Genomic DNA, 16,949 nt, shown 5'->3' with positions numbered 1-16,949 from the left:
GATACCTTTTAGCAGAATAACTGCATATTTTGGGGGATGAAGCCTTAGCCTGGGCTGAAGCCTGTTACCTTGCTGGGAGGATCATGGAACAGATCCTCTGGAAGCCATGCTAAGCATATGAAACAGGGTGGTGATATGGAGCAATCAGCATGACTTCAGCAAGGGCAAGTGCTGCCTCACCAACCTTGTGGCTTTTTATGGTAGTGTAACTGTATCCAGTGAACAAGGGAAGAGCCACTGATGTCATCCATTCAGACTTCAGTAAGGCCTTTGACACAGTCCCCCATTATATCCTTCATTTCACATTGGAAAGATACGAAGATATGGACTGCTTTGTTTGTTGGACAAGGGGCAGGTTGCGTAATTGTACCCAGACAGTAGTGGTCAATGGCTCTATGTCTGGGTGGACATCTGTGACAAGTGGTATCCCTCAGGGGTCAGTGCTGAGACTAATGCATTTTAATATTTTAGTCAATTACATCAACAGTGGAATTGAGTGCATTCTCATCAAGTTTGCAGATGACACCAAGTTGTGAGGTATGGTTGATGTGCCTGAGGGGTAGGATGCCATTCAGAGTGGCCAAGACAGAATTGAGGATTGGGCCTAGGTGAACTTCATGAGATTCAGCAAAGCCAAATGCAAGGTCTTGCATCTTGGTTGTGGCAACACCCACTATCAGTACAAGATGGGGAGCAAAAAGATAAGAGCTCAGCTCAGCTGAAAAGAACTTGGGGGTTCTGGTGGATGTCAAACAGATTACGAGAAAGCAGTGTGCCTTCACATCCAGAAAACCAACCTAATACGTGCATGACGAGTGCCTAATGAAATAGCTGACAAAGGATAGTCACTTCCCATTCTCACTGCAGGCCTGCGGTGGCGGTGCATCAGAGCACATTTTGCTTGGCTACGAGTACTAGTGTGAACCAGCAACTTGGGATTACACTTCTGGTCCTAGAGAGAGAAATGTCACGAGTCTCGTATCTGCTAAGTGATCTTAACATCTCTTGTCCTGTGTCCTCCAAGCTTCACTCTTGGTATCTCACATATACATCAGTCCTGTCTGGTAGGCGGCAACCCCCACTCACATTTTCTCTCTTGTCTGGTCCCTCCACCCGTTCCCTTTCTTGTCCAAATCCTTTCCATGTCCCAGTCTCTTTGCCCTGCCTGACCAGGTTCTAATAAATTGTAGTGATTTTTTTTTTTAATAACAAATTGAAAGAAAACAGTATTCTGGAATAGAGACCAAACCCTTAACACTTTTCATCCTTCTGCTTCAGTGTCTAGTAGTGCCCAAGCCAAAGAACTTTTGAAAGAGGGGCAAAATAATGCCTTTTTTTCCTAGCCTTATTCTTGGAAATGATGGAAGTGTTTTGGCTTAAATCTTCCAAAACAACCCTGAAGCAAGCACCCAGAATGGAAAATCTGAGCTGAAATCATTGCATCTTGGGATTGTTAGTAACAAGGGAAAATCTTTCCATGGGGTGAGGTGGCATTAAAACTAAGATGGAGCTACCACGTTTCCTGTGGGAGATGTAGTGGTTAATGTGGCTATCACACTGTTTTCTGAGGTGTATCAAGACTAGACTTATGTGTGCATGTGCAGTAGTTTATCTGGTCAAGTGCTTGGTTACTGGGTGCTACTTGCATATTGGCTCAGTGACTGTGGAAACAGTAAACAGTCTCCTGGCTGCTCCTTGATGGCTAGTGAGGTCAGCGAGGTAGCAGTTATGTTGCTTTGGCCAAAGAGTTCTGATGGTTGTAAAGCCAGAAAATACTTGAACATTTATGTCCTTCATCTTTCTTCTCCATATGAATATTACACCCAAGGCTTTCAAAACAGAGCTTTAAAATGCATCTGATATGCCTTAATTACGGTGGGTTTTTTTGGTTGTTTTTGTTTATTTGTTGTATCAGGCCAGTAAAACGGCTCAGATTTTCATCTTTTGGTTTGTGTAATGTTTTTTTTGCAAGTTCTTTTGGACTTAGCTAACTGCAGTCTGGCACAGAGTGTTGGCTTGAGTTCTGTGAGTAGGAAGCTTGAAGCTGGCCAGCAGACTTGTATTATGCCTTCAAAATACCATGTTGAAAAAGTTAGGTGGGTATGATCCAACTGAGCAAGTCATAAATGTTTATGCATATATTAAATATATGCATAAATACATACATTATGCAATATATGCAAATACATACGTTATATAAAAATGCTGAGAAGGGAAGACATTTAAAGTTCTGATTCATTTGTATCTGAGACTCTACATTTGAGTTAGTTTGCGCACCTATAAGAAGTGTTTTTGTGCCCTGTAATACCTAGAAAATAAATACGAGACAGAAAATCTTCCTAACAATTGTTAAAATAAATGAAACTTGCCTTACCTTATCTAACTCTGAAATGTGTAGATTCTTTTGACCTGTTTAAATTAACTGAAACTGATTTTCCAGGCTAATACAGGGCAAGGAAAGATCACTGCTAACTGAAAGACAAAATTCACATGTGCTATGCACAACATGGAGATATTCGCATGCACCCTGGAATGTAGATTTACTTTTTAATATTGTGTGTGTGCGTTCGTGGGGTCATATGCAGCCGTAGAAAGATCTTCCTTTTAAGCAACTAAGAATGAAGTTTAAATGCCTACATTAAAATGAAGTTTTGAGTGCAGGTTGATCTTCTCACATTAGTTCTGTTCATTTCTACTAGATTTGATTCAGCTTTCTGGTGCCTTGATTTTATAAAGTGAACATCTCATGTTGTTTATTCATTCAAGCAAATTTTTGTAGCGTTAACACACTGCTATAGAGTTTTGAAGAGTGTAGAAATGAATAATGAATCCTTAAGAAGATAGTTGGCATCAAAATAGTATATTTGCCCGAAGCTAGTTGTGGCAGTGTTTCTTGGACTTTTATTCTTTCGGTCTGCTTTTCTTCTCTGTTTGCTTGTTCTCATTCTCTTTCCTTGAGTTCATCTGTTTGTTTTCACCCATCCCATAACCTATTTTAGTTGCAGTTGTGAGAATGTGAGTCATATGAATGAGTGCTGCACTTCTATATTTATTTGTTTTAAAGGAGGCAAAAGGAAGGACTTTTAGGGAATCACTAGACATGGACAACCTTTGCCACAGGATGCTGTGGAGGCGAGGAATAGATTTTAAAAGGAATTAGGTAAATTCATGGAAAAAAGGCCTTGCAGAGACCAGTAAACACATGGTACAAGTTTGACTTCTGACAAATGCTTTAGATACCTAGGAACTGAACATATAGCAAGGTACAAATATCCTTATGATTGATTTGTTTGTTGTACTGTTTTCACTAAACATTAATTATCACCCACTCTCTGCCTTCCTGAGCCATGATAAGAGGATCTTTGGACCTTTGTTCTCCTTTTTTTATCTATGTCAATGCTCGTGAAATGTGTAGTATTTTTAATCTGTACTGATGAAATTAATTCTTAGATTTCTCTTTGCTGCTAATAAATGTCTGTCTTCTGTTCGTCCATCAAAGTCATAGGTAAGTGACAAATGCTAGATACCATAAGCACCTAGATTGCTGTGGCCAGCTCACCAGTATGAAGGACACAGTTTTCCAGTTTGATATAAAATGGAAGATTTTAGTCTTCACTCCCTCTTCCAAAAATCTCTCACTTGTGCCAAATAAAGGAGTTCTTTTCAAGTGCTGTTCTAACACAACTCTTGATCAGTACTTCACGATAAAGTAGTTTAAAGAGGCTGAAGTAGGCTGCATTTTGTATTTTGCCCTGCCTGTTCTGCATTCTCTGCATGCCTAAAACAAGATACTTCTTAAAGAGCAGTCACTAGAAAGGCTCCTTAAAGCTGACATTAAAGTCTGTAAAGTGCTTGCAAAATGTGAACCTCACTGTCTGTAGTGTTTAATATGTAGTAATAGAAATTACACTTGGAGAAAACAGTCTAAGACTTCATCAGGTTAGAAAGTATTAGGAAGTATTTCACAGCAGCTAAGCAAGAAGATACACTGAAATAGATATTACACCCTTTGCTATCTGCAGTACTTAACTGACATTTCCATTTCTTTGCTCAGATTTTGTTCTGGGTAACTAGTATTGTGATATGACCATGCCACACCGTCAGTAAGATTCTTCAGTCTGAAGGTGAGAACCTTTCTTTCCCTCTTAGAAGAAAGAGCCAAGGAGCCAGTTTTGTTGAAAAAGGAATAGAGCCATAGTAGGAGATTACAGGAGATCTTGGAGGGGACTGGGGGACAGTGCAGGATATCAGTGTCCCACATACACTTTGCAGGCAGTGTTCTCTGCTAAAAATGAGACAGATGTAGCATTAACACCATGTGGCCTTAGCCTCTTCTGTCAGGTGTATGTGGCTCTGTCACTGATTTATTCCTGCAAACCATTTGCCTTTGCGTAGGAAAGGTTTTAAAAAATATTTGTTCAGATATCAAGCTTATTACCAATGTTATTCTACTATATATATTGATATTTTCACAATCTGTTATTTTTCATGTGAAGTAAGGATAGATACTGACAGTATGTACATGGCAAGAAACTGAGATTGCAAGACAAGTGACATTTTAATTCAATTCATTTAAAATGACACAGGAAGTTGTAGACATTCTAACTTGGTCTTAGTAGCATAGTTTAGCTATTGATAAATGAGTCTGTTTCTGTTTAAGCCAAATAGAAACAAGCCATTTAAAATCTAGTTTAATCAGTCTTGTTAAAAATAATTTGGGCTACGTTGATAACATTTGTATGAAACAGCCCTGGGACAATCAGAACGATGCACTGATTCCATCTGCCAGGATTAGTTATGTGCAGTACTATAAATATCTGAAGAGTGAGACTCATTGTTGTGTGAAAACATCTTGACTGGTTCTTTGTGTTACGTCACACTTTTGTTTTGGATGCTCAAATTGTCTTTGGATTTCATAATGCAGAGTTTTGTATCACTCTGTGGAAGCTACAACAGTTAACTCCACACAAAAACAGACTCAGTCGACCAAAACATCGCTATAATTACCTCTCTTCTGGATTTTGGGTTAATCTAAATAAATGTCCAAGTGACAGATTGAGTTTTATATCTATACAGATAAACAGTATGTAGTTTAAGCCTAGGAATGTTCAGCAGGATAAAATCAGGTAAATTGATTTGCTGCAGAGGCTCGGCTTGGTTTTCAGACACCAGATTTGGCTGTTGTCCCAGCTTATCTTTTTAAAAACACATATTTTTCAGCTGGTCTGGTTTTCTGATTGAGCAACAGCCATGCTCTCTTGGGGTAAACAAGAAGGGATCTGGGAGCATTGTTTATCCTTTTGTCTTTTTCTCAGCCCAACTCCCTCCAAGCCTCTTTTTATACATCTCCAAATTTTCCCTTTAGTACTGTGCATGCCCTACTCTTTCTTCTCCTCCGAAAGAAGATTCATTTCATAATGCATACATTCAGCTCACCTCAACTTGTAGAGATGCAGAGAAGTAAGGGCTGGAAATCCTTTCCATCTAACTCTGTGTGTAAGGCACAACCTAACATGGCATAAAAGAAGTGAAAACTTGCTAATTCTACCAGTTCTCATTTGACATTACTCCTTACTGATACAGTGTAGGATAAATTGTAAGAATTGATCATTGATACTTATTGACTGTGTATGCCAGGAATATTGATTAAGCGCTGCAAAATAAACAGATCAGCCTCCAGAAATGAAGGCAGTGATTTGGAAGGAAATTAATAGCCTGGCTGTGTCTTCCTTCTGGAATGAGAAAAAGACATGAGAGGAAAACATTTGTTATTTTTTTCAGTAACACAGGCAACAACTGCCTGCATTTGATAATGTTTTTAGTTTAGCCTCCAAGATAGCGTGCAAGTCCAGAAAGATTTGTTACATTTTGAAACAGTTAGCATATTGTTCATTTGTCATTACTTATGAAAAAAGCCTGAGTGGAGCACAAAGATCCCCTTATTCTCTTCTCCGTGGTATGAGATAACTTCATAAAAGATTGTTTTTGGAAGAACTGACATAGTAAATATTCTAACATAAAACTTTGAGCAAATGTAAGGCACCATAATGCCATCAGGAGTATAGAAGGGATTCAGAAATCTGATGTGGGATGAAAATGAGTGGCTGAGTGAAAACTGAATTGATAGAATTTTGGGATGTGAAATTCACGTACCCCCAAACAGACATCTAAGACAAGAAAAATAAAAGGGGGAAAAAATAAGACATTTAAGATGAAAGAAAAGTTAATAGAACTAGTCTGTGAAGAAAAATATTTCCTTCCTCATCGCTCAAAACTACATCAAGAGCATAACAACAAAATAAGCCAAGTGCACATGAGCAATGTTAGTATGCAACACTTTTGCTAATATTGTAAATTCTGCATGCCCACACACTGGTTCCTCCTTGCCACCCCTGTGCAATTATAAAGTCTTCTCATGGGAGCGTGTCACCCAGTACTGTGACAAGGAAGCAAAGGACTCATAATGCTAATGCTGTGCATGGCAAAACCAAGCAAGTTTGCACACATCACTGAAGCAAACTGCTGCCTTCTACGAAGGGTATGCATCCAGTGGCCTTATGATAAAGCAAGTTATTGTTGTGGTGCTTTAAAAATGGAGCTCTTTCTGCAGGGTCCAGTGGGTAATTACATACCTGGTATGGAACAAATTATTGCAAGTTAAGAATAAAGAATTTGATACCGCTCCCAGTGATGTCAATAGGAAAACATCAGTTAGAACATGATTCCACAGTGCGGAAATGTTGTTTCACAAATGAGGGCTGACATCACCCTTTCAAGTGTGGTTTTTTGAAGATCGTTGGGTTTAGGACCGCAATCTGTCTTTAGTTTATTACAGTGTTCACCAGAATGTGTTTATTTACAGTCTAGTGAATGATGTCCATTCGACATAAGTATTGTATTCCTTGCCCCAGAAGATGCTACCATGATATTTAACAAATTATGCCTGCTTCTTGAGAGCGACCTTACAAATCAGGTAATGAGTTTTGTCGTGTTAAACGTTTTCACCAGGAGAGCTGATCAGCATGTAGGATCACTGTACAGAGCAGCTGTGCGTGCTGTGCCAGGGCAGTCCACAAGTCCATACAAGTCCATACTTCTAACAGTCTGCAGGATAGATAGTGCTCAATACTAGGATTTGTAGCACTGAATGTAAAATGGTTTTGAAAATTGCTCCGTGCTGGGCAGCATAGCTCATACACTCTTCTGTTTTATAAGTAGATAGGTAAGTAAATATGGATAAGCAAAGCAGTTTATAACAGTCCTGTATAATGACTATACTGAAGGTGTTACCAACCCTGCTAATAGAGGATATATCAGGTAATGTGTACAGTCATTTTTCATCAACATGAAACTGTCAATCACCATTCAACCTCAGGTAAGGTAGCTGAGATGTATTCAGTCATTCCAGAATATTAAAATCTCAGAAGGGACATTCATCTGTCACTAGCACAGCATGTCACCAGTCATTATCACAGACTTCATCACAAAGGAATTGGTCTGAAAAGTTCCACCCAAATTATGGTCATAACCTCAATGGCCAGACAGATGGTTTGCAGTACTTAGGCAAAGAAAACTGTTAGCAGTATTTTCACAAAATAAACCTTATTGTGTCTTGTGTAATTTGAACAGCCCTCTGTTACCGCTGGGAGAAGTGCAGCTGGGAACCTTACAGTTCTAGTGGTTTCTCTGCATTTTACTTTGCCATCCTATGAGTGATTTGTATTTTCCATGGCAGAATTAATGTGTGGTCAAATAAAACATCTTGGATACCATTCTTAATCTTCACAAACAACTGATAACTGTGAGTCATACTTAGCATTTTCAGCCTTCTGCTTTATGATATCATGGTCTTGTATCATTTCTGAAGAATCCCATTTTATGCAGTAGTTTCACCTCATTTCCTGGTGTTCTTTGCTTGCAGTTTGCCTGGGACATCCCTGTTGGCCATCACTCTACATTTCTCTTAGAAATTTGTCTTTCTGTGGGTAATACTTCCTGGTTATAAGGACAGGATGGCTGAGGACCATATGCTGTTAATACTGTTACGTTGGAGACATAAAAATAAGAAACAACTTTGTTCATGTATTGCAGGTTGTCTTTGTGAGTTGGTGTAAGAGCTTCTGGGACTGTGGACTTGTGGCACTGGATGATATATCACTGAGCCTGGGAAGCTGCCAGGCTGCTGGTAAGACCATTTATATTTGTCATCTTGACAGCTGCTACCTTACTCTTTTTAATAAGAACATATATTAAACCATCATTTTCCAGGCCTGTCCTACATCTGGCTTCATTTCACTATGTTGTTTTGTTGTTGTTGTTTGTGTGTTTGTTTTTCAGTAGGAATGGCATGAATCCTGTTTTTGGAGTATCATGCATAAAGTGAGGACCGGATTTTGTTAACTCCTAATTAACTTCACTGTCTCCAGTGCAGCTGTATATAAGGGATCACTCCTTTAAGACCATGCTTCTTTATAAAAAGCAGTCAAAGTGTCAGGAAAGTGGTTTCCAATTGCACTGGTAGATCAGAAATGCACACAAAAGCACAAATTTCAAAACACAACGTTGTACTTTTGACCCAGAAATGCAGTTGTGTGAGACCGAGATACAGTCCCTTTTCTGAGCTGAAGCTATGTAACGAATGCAGATAAAAGGAGTCCAACTCTCCACCTGTGATGGGAGGAATTCAGTGCTTCTGAGTGAGTCTTTACCTTCTGACATGCACAGGCTAACTCCTCTGAACTCACTCACACTCCCTCTTCTGGGGCTTTTAGAGGTTTGACAATACAACAATTGTATCCTAATTTAGAGGCGATTTTGATGAGGCGGGCACAATCCATAATCCCATTCACTTTTGGAATACAGCCATACCTTTGAAATGGTGGTAAGGCAGACTGACCAGGCCCTTTATACTGTCATGTCATAATAACTAATTAGTAACCAGGCAGCTAGTGCCATCACTGAAGAGGGGGATAAGTCACACATACAAAGCTACATAATTTTTTTCTAAAGTATGTCCAACAGTTGCCTGGTTTGTGTCTCTGTAGTTCCTATTCAGTTGCATACATGCTGGGAGTTGTCACTGGTGACAGCAAAAAAAAAAATACAAAACCCACCCTCAGTATATGAGGTGTGAATACACCCTCCCTCACCAAGAGGGAAGGCTGCTCATGGTGCCTGCTCCTGAAGCACAAATTCAAGTTGTAGCAGAACAGCTGGCAGAAACTTCTTTATTATCATACTGGCAAGCACTCGAATTCTTGACATACTTTCTTCTACATCATCTAATGGGGCTGTAACCTTGAAAATACTCTAGTAATTGCAGCTCTGCAGTCTGTTGCACATGGTGGTGGAATTGGATGCCAGGGCAACACAGCCGGGCTCAGCATGGCAGTTGATTTCAGGTCACAGAAACCTCCGTCTGTGGCAGGATCTGTTAATGCACGTTACACATGCTGGAGCTCATTAAACTGCCTCGAGTGCCACAGGGATGAAGGAAATGAAGCTGATAGAGCCCTTTTGGGGGAAGAGCTACTATAAACTGTATGATGTGTTTTAAAGGATGTTAGTAGGTGTTAATGAGACAGACAAAAGCACATATTTCCCCCAAACTGTGAAGAAAATGGAATTAGATCCTATATTTCAATTTGAAGCTGACTTTACAGGCTTATGACTAATCTGTTGCTAGGTAAACAAAAGTGATCTCAGTAGAAGCAATACATTGTTTGTGTTGTCTCTCCATACATCTATCTAATATATTTGCAGTTTTAAACAATAACATCTCATTATAGATCTCTTGCCACCCTCTCCTGGAGAGTGTACTTTTGAAAAAGATGAGTGTGTGTTTACCCAGAAGAAGAGAGGTCGTGGGAGCTGGCAAAGGAGGAGGGGTCCAACTCCCACCTCTTACACTGGACCAAAAGGGGACCACACTACCGGGGTAGGTGAGTTAAGCTTCACATTGAACTTTATGAACAGAGATTAAGAATTAATTAAAATAATTTGAGAGGGTAGCTTAGAACACAGAAAGTTTTTACTTCTCTATTCACAACAATTATTGATCAAATGGAGTAAGCAAGTTTCATTTGGTCCTTCCAGTGGTTTTGAGAATGTGATGTTTTATCTGCATGCCGAATAAAAAATTCAGTCTGCATGTCCCAAAGTAGCCCTTTAGGACAAAAAAGCATGGGGTGGCTTTCCTGGCCCTTCGAAAGAACCATCTCCCAACCCTTAACTTATGTGAACATTCCCTAAGACACAAATGCACAAAAGTTGGTAAACCTCAGCAATTCTGCATGAGCACCTTCCTAGTTGAACTTAGGAGAAAACATGGGTAATACAAGAGCAGTCCCATAGGCCCTTTGTCTTAACAATCTGTTCCATCACCCGATTTTACTCTTTGTACAGTGCCATTTTACTCTTTGAAGGATTTAAGTGAATGAGGTCCCCATTAGCATAAGTGAGATCATAGGAAACTGTATACAAGTTGCCCCCCGACTGTAATACCCAGAGACCTTTGCCAGTTACAAATAGCATTAGTATGTTGGGCACTTGTGTTCCTGCAGAAGACCTCAGCAATGCTTCCACTGGCTCTGGTATAAGATAAAGCTGCCCTAAGGCTTGTGAACTTAAAATGCTTACGTGTGTTTCAAAAGACTTAGGGTGCCCTGGACTTGCGCTCATCCACAAGGGACAACATTCATTCAACAAGGAACAAAGTCAGTGGCAGTCAAGCTGACTCACTCACTGGGGCTATCAGTCTGCTAAAAGTTTTATCTGGATTATTAAAGAGGTCTTCCTGTTCAAAATGCTGCCAAGAACTGCTATTACTCTGTCAACTGTGACTGAGTGTAAATCACATCCGGCATTATCAAGCATTGTTATTTCAGCAGTGCATCTGAAATATTGCTCTGTGCAAGCTTAATTGAAGAACCTGGAAAACAGCTGTTTCCAGTTAATTAAGAGTTTTGCCCTATTTTTGATCTCTTTACTTAAAAATGAGACTTTGTATGTATTCAGCAAAATGTACCTTTCCTATCTCCTAGCAAAATATCAACAGATAAAGCATTAGCTGCAACCTCAGCAGAGTATGGACATCAGCTACAGAGACAGATTTGTGATGTCTGGGGCTGTGCAGCCAAAATTATGCATGTGGACTTGAGAATGCAGATGGGAATGCTTTAGTTAGTATTGAAATTTCAGAGTACCAAGAAGTTGTGTATTTCCACTGTCAGTTACAAATAGTGAAGATTCTAGGTAGAAATATTTAGAATTTTATAGCTAAGTTTTAAAACTTGAAATTCCTCTTCCACGTTCTGAATTAAAATGGGAATCTTCACTTGAAATCCTGAGCACGTTCTGACCAGCTTTATTAGCAAAGTGATGCAAATGAAAAATGCAGTCTAAGTATGAAACAAGAACATTCTCCCAATAATGATACCTCAGTGCTGTGGAATGATTTTCAGGAGGGAATCTTGAAATTCTTGTCACTTTTCCAAAGCAATATTTAAGAACTGTCATATTTAGGAAGTGAACTAAATGACGAATTTTCTTTAAGTCTTTGTTGGACAGTGTGGTCCACCTATTCTACATCAAGTAGGTGGATAATAACAAATCTCTAAGTAAGGGAGAATCTTTTCTACTTGTTTCTGAAGTTTATTTGAGAGGGCTTTTTTCCATTGTGGGTGGCATTCTTGGAGAGGCCTATGTAGTCTGTGTTTGTACCACCTGCAGTCTCTTCTTCTTAATATAAACTAAAAGGATTTAAACCACATTAAAAATGTTGATGCACTGATCAGTTTTCATTGGTAGCTGAAACAGCTCTGTAAAGTGATCCAACATTCAGGTTTGCTTTTTTTTTTTTTTTTCCTGTGGATATTCCTTAGGTAATACCATTTTTCTTCATTCAAATACTCACTATTCTAGCTCTTCTGTTTCCAAAGACAGTATCTATCTCCTTGCAGGAGCAACACATAAAAAGAGTTTCTTGCTGATGAAAAGTAATGTGTTTCTCAATTTCTAAGACACAAACTGACTTCAGACTCATTTTCAGTTTATATATTTTACTAAGCATTCTGAGACTGGAGTGAAGCAAGAAAATCTTTTAAGCTTGGCCTGCGATGGGAAAACATGTTTACAGCAACGTAATCATTTATTCCTTGTATCATGCGTTTGTTTGCAGTGAAACGTGCCATAGAACTATATGGATTCAAATTCACAAGAAAAGAGCTAATATAGTCCTTCCAGCAGTTTATAATATGATTTGGGCCTTAGAAATAAAGGCAGGATATTCTTATTAAGCTGTAGTACGAGCTGTAGGTTTTGATTTTTAACTCAAACAACTCTCAAGCGTAGCCAAATACCAAAACTTGTGGAGTCATGTGCACTAGGTTTGGAATAAATAACCTGGGGAATCGTCCAGCACACCACACCAAATGGTCTTTTCTTTACAGATCTGCAGCTGCAGATAATCATTCTTTTCACCCTTTCTCTCTAGTGCTGCAGACCACCAAACTACAGCGCTGCCTAGAGGATGACTTCAGCATGGGTTTGCTTAGGTAACAGGGCTTTGAGGGTCCTGAGACAGATCTGCTGGCTGCTCTTGCTGTTCTCAGGCTTTCTCCCGCTTCACTGTTCCTCGGGATTCTCCTCCCTCCTGGGGTCTGTCTCTAGTCCTGCAGTCGCAGTGGCCGGAGGACAGCATTTCCTCTCCAACTGCTACCAATAGGGAGCAGTGGGCGGTAGGAAGGGTTGTTGTGAAGTCTGGATTCAGCACCTGCTGGTGGGTGTACGTCTCAGCACAGAATAGCTGCCATGTGCAGCAGGTGTGACGTGGGGATGTTTCTCAATCTTATGATACACCTCAGCTTGGGCCTTTCCTTAGCTGGAAATCATTAAATGAGGGATCTGAGGGAGGCAGGGGGAATAATTTGTCTGCCAGCAATTCATGACTAATTTTTCGAACGATCAGAATTCATGCCTATTTCTCACCCATTCATGGATTCTCGGTAATCCAATTTTACTCAGTCATGTCTTTGCATCTTTTTCACAGAAGGAAAATGTTATTGATGTCGTATGTGATTTAAAAGAGGTACTTCAATTCATTTGCTTTGTTAGTAGCACTGGCTTTGCACATGGCCTAAACAAGCATATTCCTGGTTTCAGAACAAACGTGGTTTGTTTTCTTTGCATTGCTTTCTCATGAGGATATAACATGGTTGGGTTCTTTCCTTAGTGTTCTTATATTAGCATTCACAAACATTTACTGCAATATACAACCATTACAGTATCATTAAGTACTGCAATTCACAAGCACAGCAAATAGTTTATAACATATTTTTCCTTCTCAAAAATGTCAGTCATGGGTTTTCGTGTAATGAGCACATTGTGCATAACAAATAGGGTGAGAGAATGTATTCTTCTTTATTAATATTTGATTGTTTGTCTTTTTAAGGATACTACATGTATATAGAGGCATCCAACATGGTCTATGGACAGAGAGCATACCTAATTTCAAGATCACTGAGAGGGACCTCTGGAAAACAATGCTTGACATTTTTCTATCACATGTATGGAGCTGGGACTGGATTATTAAGTGTTTATCTAAAAAGAGAAGGTGATGATGAAGAGATCCCTTTGTGGAGGAGGACAGGGGAACAAAGCATCTCGTGGCTAAGGGCACTGATAGAATATGAAAGTGACAGAGACTACCAGGTAAGAAAAAACAAACACAAAGTGGTCAAAACAGAAGGTAAAGCTGAACTACGTGCTAGAATCCAGGTTTTGAGTAGTATATAAAACTGTAGATGTAAAAATGTAGACAACATTGAATAAATGGACATCTGAACAAGCTGAAGTAATGCATAATTTTGGAATAGATAACAGGAGAATGGAACAGAACAAACCTACAAAGATCATTGATTCCAACTGCCTGACCGGTTCAGCGCTAACAAAAGTTAAAGGATGTCATTGTGGGCATTATCCAAATGCCTGTGATCCAGCATGAGGCTTCAGCCACCTCTCTAGGAAGCCTGGTAATAGAGTGAAATAAAATGTTAATTAATTAACTCAGAGTTACTTTATACTACTTAAGTGTTGTTTTTCCATCATTTCTTTTCAGTAGTGGTAGATAGTATTTATGTCAGTTGGGCAGGTTTTTTTCCTTTCACTGTCTAAAGCCTTGTACAAATTCGATATTGTCACCAAGTTGTGATAAAAAGGCTGCTTCTTGCAGCATAGTCTTCCAGGGTGGCACCAAAGGCAAGGAATGATGCAGAGAGAAAGCTGAACTGATACTGACTAAAATAGCATCGAGCAGAAGACTACTGAACTGTTACTAAAATGCAAGTTTAGCTTCATCAGGAAGACCACAACAGAATGTGTTTTTCTCACCTGGCTTTCATTTGGGTAACACATGAACATACATTTGAGCAGAAAAGGAAAATAGGCATATTAGACCATTGGAGTAAATTTGGCAGTGGTTTGTAATAAAGAAATATCCTACTGCATTGTGAGAACAAATCTGTTCCCTTCAGCATAATAAATCCCTGAAGTCTGTGAGCAAGGAAGTTAGTCTGCTAATGGAGCATGGAAGTGTTTTTCCAAGCAGCAGGCTTTCAGGACACACTGGATCCCTAAAAAGACTGCATGTTTTGGGAGGGGGACAGGTTCTTTTCAGTCCTTCCTTCTAGGTGGGATATCCGTGAAAAGTGGTGTCTTACCTTTTCAGATTATTTTTGAAGCAATCCGTGGGGTGTCGATGAGAAGTGACACAGCTATTGATGACATTCTGTTCCAAGCAGGACCCTGTTTAGGTAAGTTTAAGCTTACTTTTCTTTTCTTCAAAGGTTTTTGTTTGTACTTAAAAACAGGCAGTATGCCTATTCTTGAAGCCCCTCTGAATGGATCTGTATTTATTGTCATATTGCTGTTCTATTTAGGTCCAACATGGTAATTATATTCTGTCATATATGAAAAAATAAATATTTACAGTGTTTCTACATTTTTGTATTCTAGAAGTGGAAGAAATTCAATTCTCATCAGGCTATCCCGACAGCTTAAATGAAATTGAGTATTAAATACAGTCTGCTGAAAGGAGTGGAGTGCATAGAAAGCCTTTATGTGAGAAACTGCACAACTGCCTGTTTTAAAATGTGCTTTAAGTAAAGACTGGACTCATTTGGATACGCACCGAAGTATAAGAAAAACACAGAGCACTTGTGTTCCTCGCCTTTGCAATGAAATTATTGACTCAGGGCTTCTTAGACTGTTTTTTTGCATGAGTGTATCAGTTACTATATAAAGGCTTCCTGTTTTGCACAGATCATTCAACACAGTATTTTAGTGCTTTTTTTTCTTTTTTTGTGTGTGTAAATCTTTCAGGTATATAGGTAAAAAGAGGAAAGCAAAGGTGCACAATAAAAATCAAATATTGTGCTATCTTAAATCTGCATTCAGTGAATGTTTTGTGTTGGGTATAGAACGGCTGTACGTTAAGGAAATAATAAATACTTCAAGAGAATAAAGGAAAGACTGTTAGATACTACTAATATCCTACAGGCTAAGTGCAATTATTCATACGACAATTCTCTCTGGGAAACTCTTAACACTTTGCTGGTAACTTTTGTGTTTTTATACTCTTTTACTATAAGAAATATATTTGTCATCCTGAGCAATAAGAAGCTCACTTTTCACGTTTCAGTATAAATCAGTGTAACCTACTGCCAAATAAAACAATCTGTACACTCACAAAGAATGTACTCACATTTTACCCAACCGCAATGCCTTGCAGTTATATTAATAAGATATTGAATTCACACAACTTGTTAATTTTGGAGACTGTTTTTTTTTATATATTTGTTTAAAGGTTTGGGTTTTTTTTGGAAAATATTAAAACTTCCTAATAAAATATAACTTTGAAAATCATCTGCTTCAGTCTTCAGTTATTGGTGCAATGAAGAGCAACTGAACTTAAGACAATAGCCTTCATTTGTTGCTGTGAATGGGAAAAAATGAAGAGCATGGGTTGTGTAACACAGCTGATAGAAAGTTGATCTCCAAGTTCCTCACTGACCCATAGAGGCGATTCTCATATTCAAGCTGTTTCTGCAAGATAGGCACTGTGAAAAATGGAAGAGCCTTTGATCCTTCCAGAATAGAGGATGTGGCATTTCTAATTGGCTTTAAGCATCAACAGCACCTGTGACGTGCTAGATCAGGTTCCTTTTTTTTCTACAAAAAGTTTGGATTCCCTCCACCCAAAGTCTGTTACATGGAGAGGTACAGAGTGCATGTAGAAAAGAAAAAAAACAAACTACTTTAAAACTAGCCTGTTCAGCTTTTCCTTTTGATGGCACACACACAAGGAAAGTGTTGTTCAGTAAGAACCATTCAGTAATAGCAAATGTTTGCTTGCTGTTTGACATAAGTTGACGCAGTTTATTTTCCAGAGACTGAGAAATACCCCCAAAGAAGTGACATTTAACAGTCCTGCAGCCAGCTAGTTACCAACCATCGTTCTTGTTATTATGTTCTGAAAGTGAAACCAGGCAGAACCAGAGGACTGTTCCCTAGAGTTCACACAGTTAAAATTGTTCTATAAAGCTAATGTTTTGGTATCGACACTCATTCAGATCAAATTATTTGTAATAAAAACATGAAAGCGAAGTCACTAAAATCACCATGTTTGATGGTTCTCCTTACTTCTGATGGTACTTCTCAATAAAAGAAAATGGAGCAGAACATGTAATTGTTGTATTCCTGTCTCTAACATCTTCATGTAGCTCTGCTTCCTTCCAACAAAGTCATCAGTTTTAAACTGATACAAATGAGAGCATAAGCAAATTATTCTTTTCACAGTGGTTCTCTAGGAAACTCACTGGTGTAATGATTTTGAAGATATCAGTGAGTGTAATATTCATCCCACAGCAGCTTTCCACATATTTCTGCTTCTG

At 38.9% G+C, this 16,949-nt stretch overlaps 1 protein-coding gene across 2 annotated transcripts in view; it reads left to right on the top strand.

Annotated features, from left to right (window-relative positions):
- The window catches only part of MAMDC2 (MAM domain containing 2), a 65,399-nt gene extending 50,133 nt beyond the window's left edge, over positions 1 to 15,266 (top strand). Inside the window, exons 10-14 of one of the 2 annotated variants that reach the window (XM_065740595.1) lie at positions 8,092 to 8,185; positions 9,789 to 9,941; positions 13,451 to 13,710; positions 14,726 to 14,810; positions 15,013 to 15,266. In XM_065740595.1, the coding sequence (XP_065596667.1) occupies positions 8,092 to 8,185; positions 9,789 to 9,941; positions 13,451 to 13,710; positions 14,726 to 14,810; positions 15,013 to 15,074 (654 nt within the window). In that variant the 3' untranslated portion in view covers positions 15,075 to 15,266. Of the gene's footprint in view, positions 1 to 8,091; positions 8,186 to 9,788; positions 9,942 to 13,450; positions 13,711 to 14,725; positions 14,811 to 15,012 lie in introns of those variants that run through there. The other variant, XM_065740596.1, reaches the window with a different exon arrangement.
- The last annotated feature ends 1,683 nt before the right edge of the window (positions 15,267 to 16,949 follow it).

The sequence above is a fragment of the Cyrtonyx montezumae genome, unplaced genomic scaffold, assembly GCF_038088225.1.
Source record: "Cyrtonyx montezumae isolate F1298 unplaced genomic scaffold, pur_monq_1.0 scaffold_29, whole genome shotgun sequence".
NCBI classification, from domain to species: Eukaryota; Metazoa; Chordata; class Aves; order Galliformes; family Odontophoridae; genus Cyrtonyx; species Cyrtonyx montezumae.
This window is presented reverse-complemented; position numbering and strand designations above follow the sequence as displayed.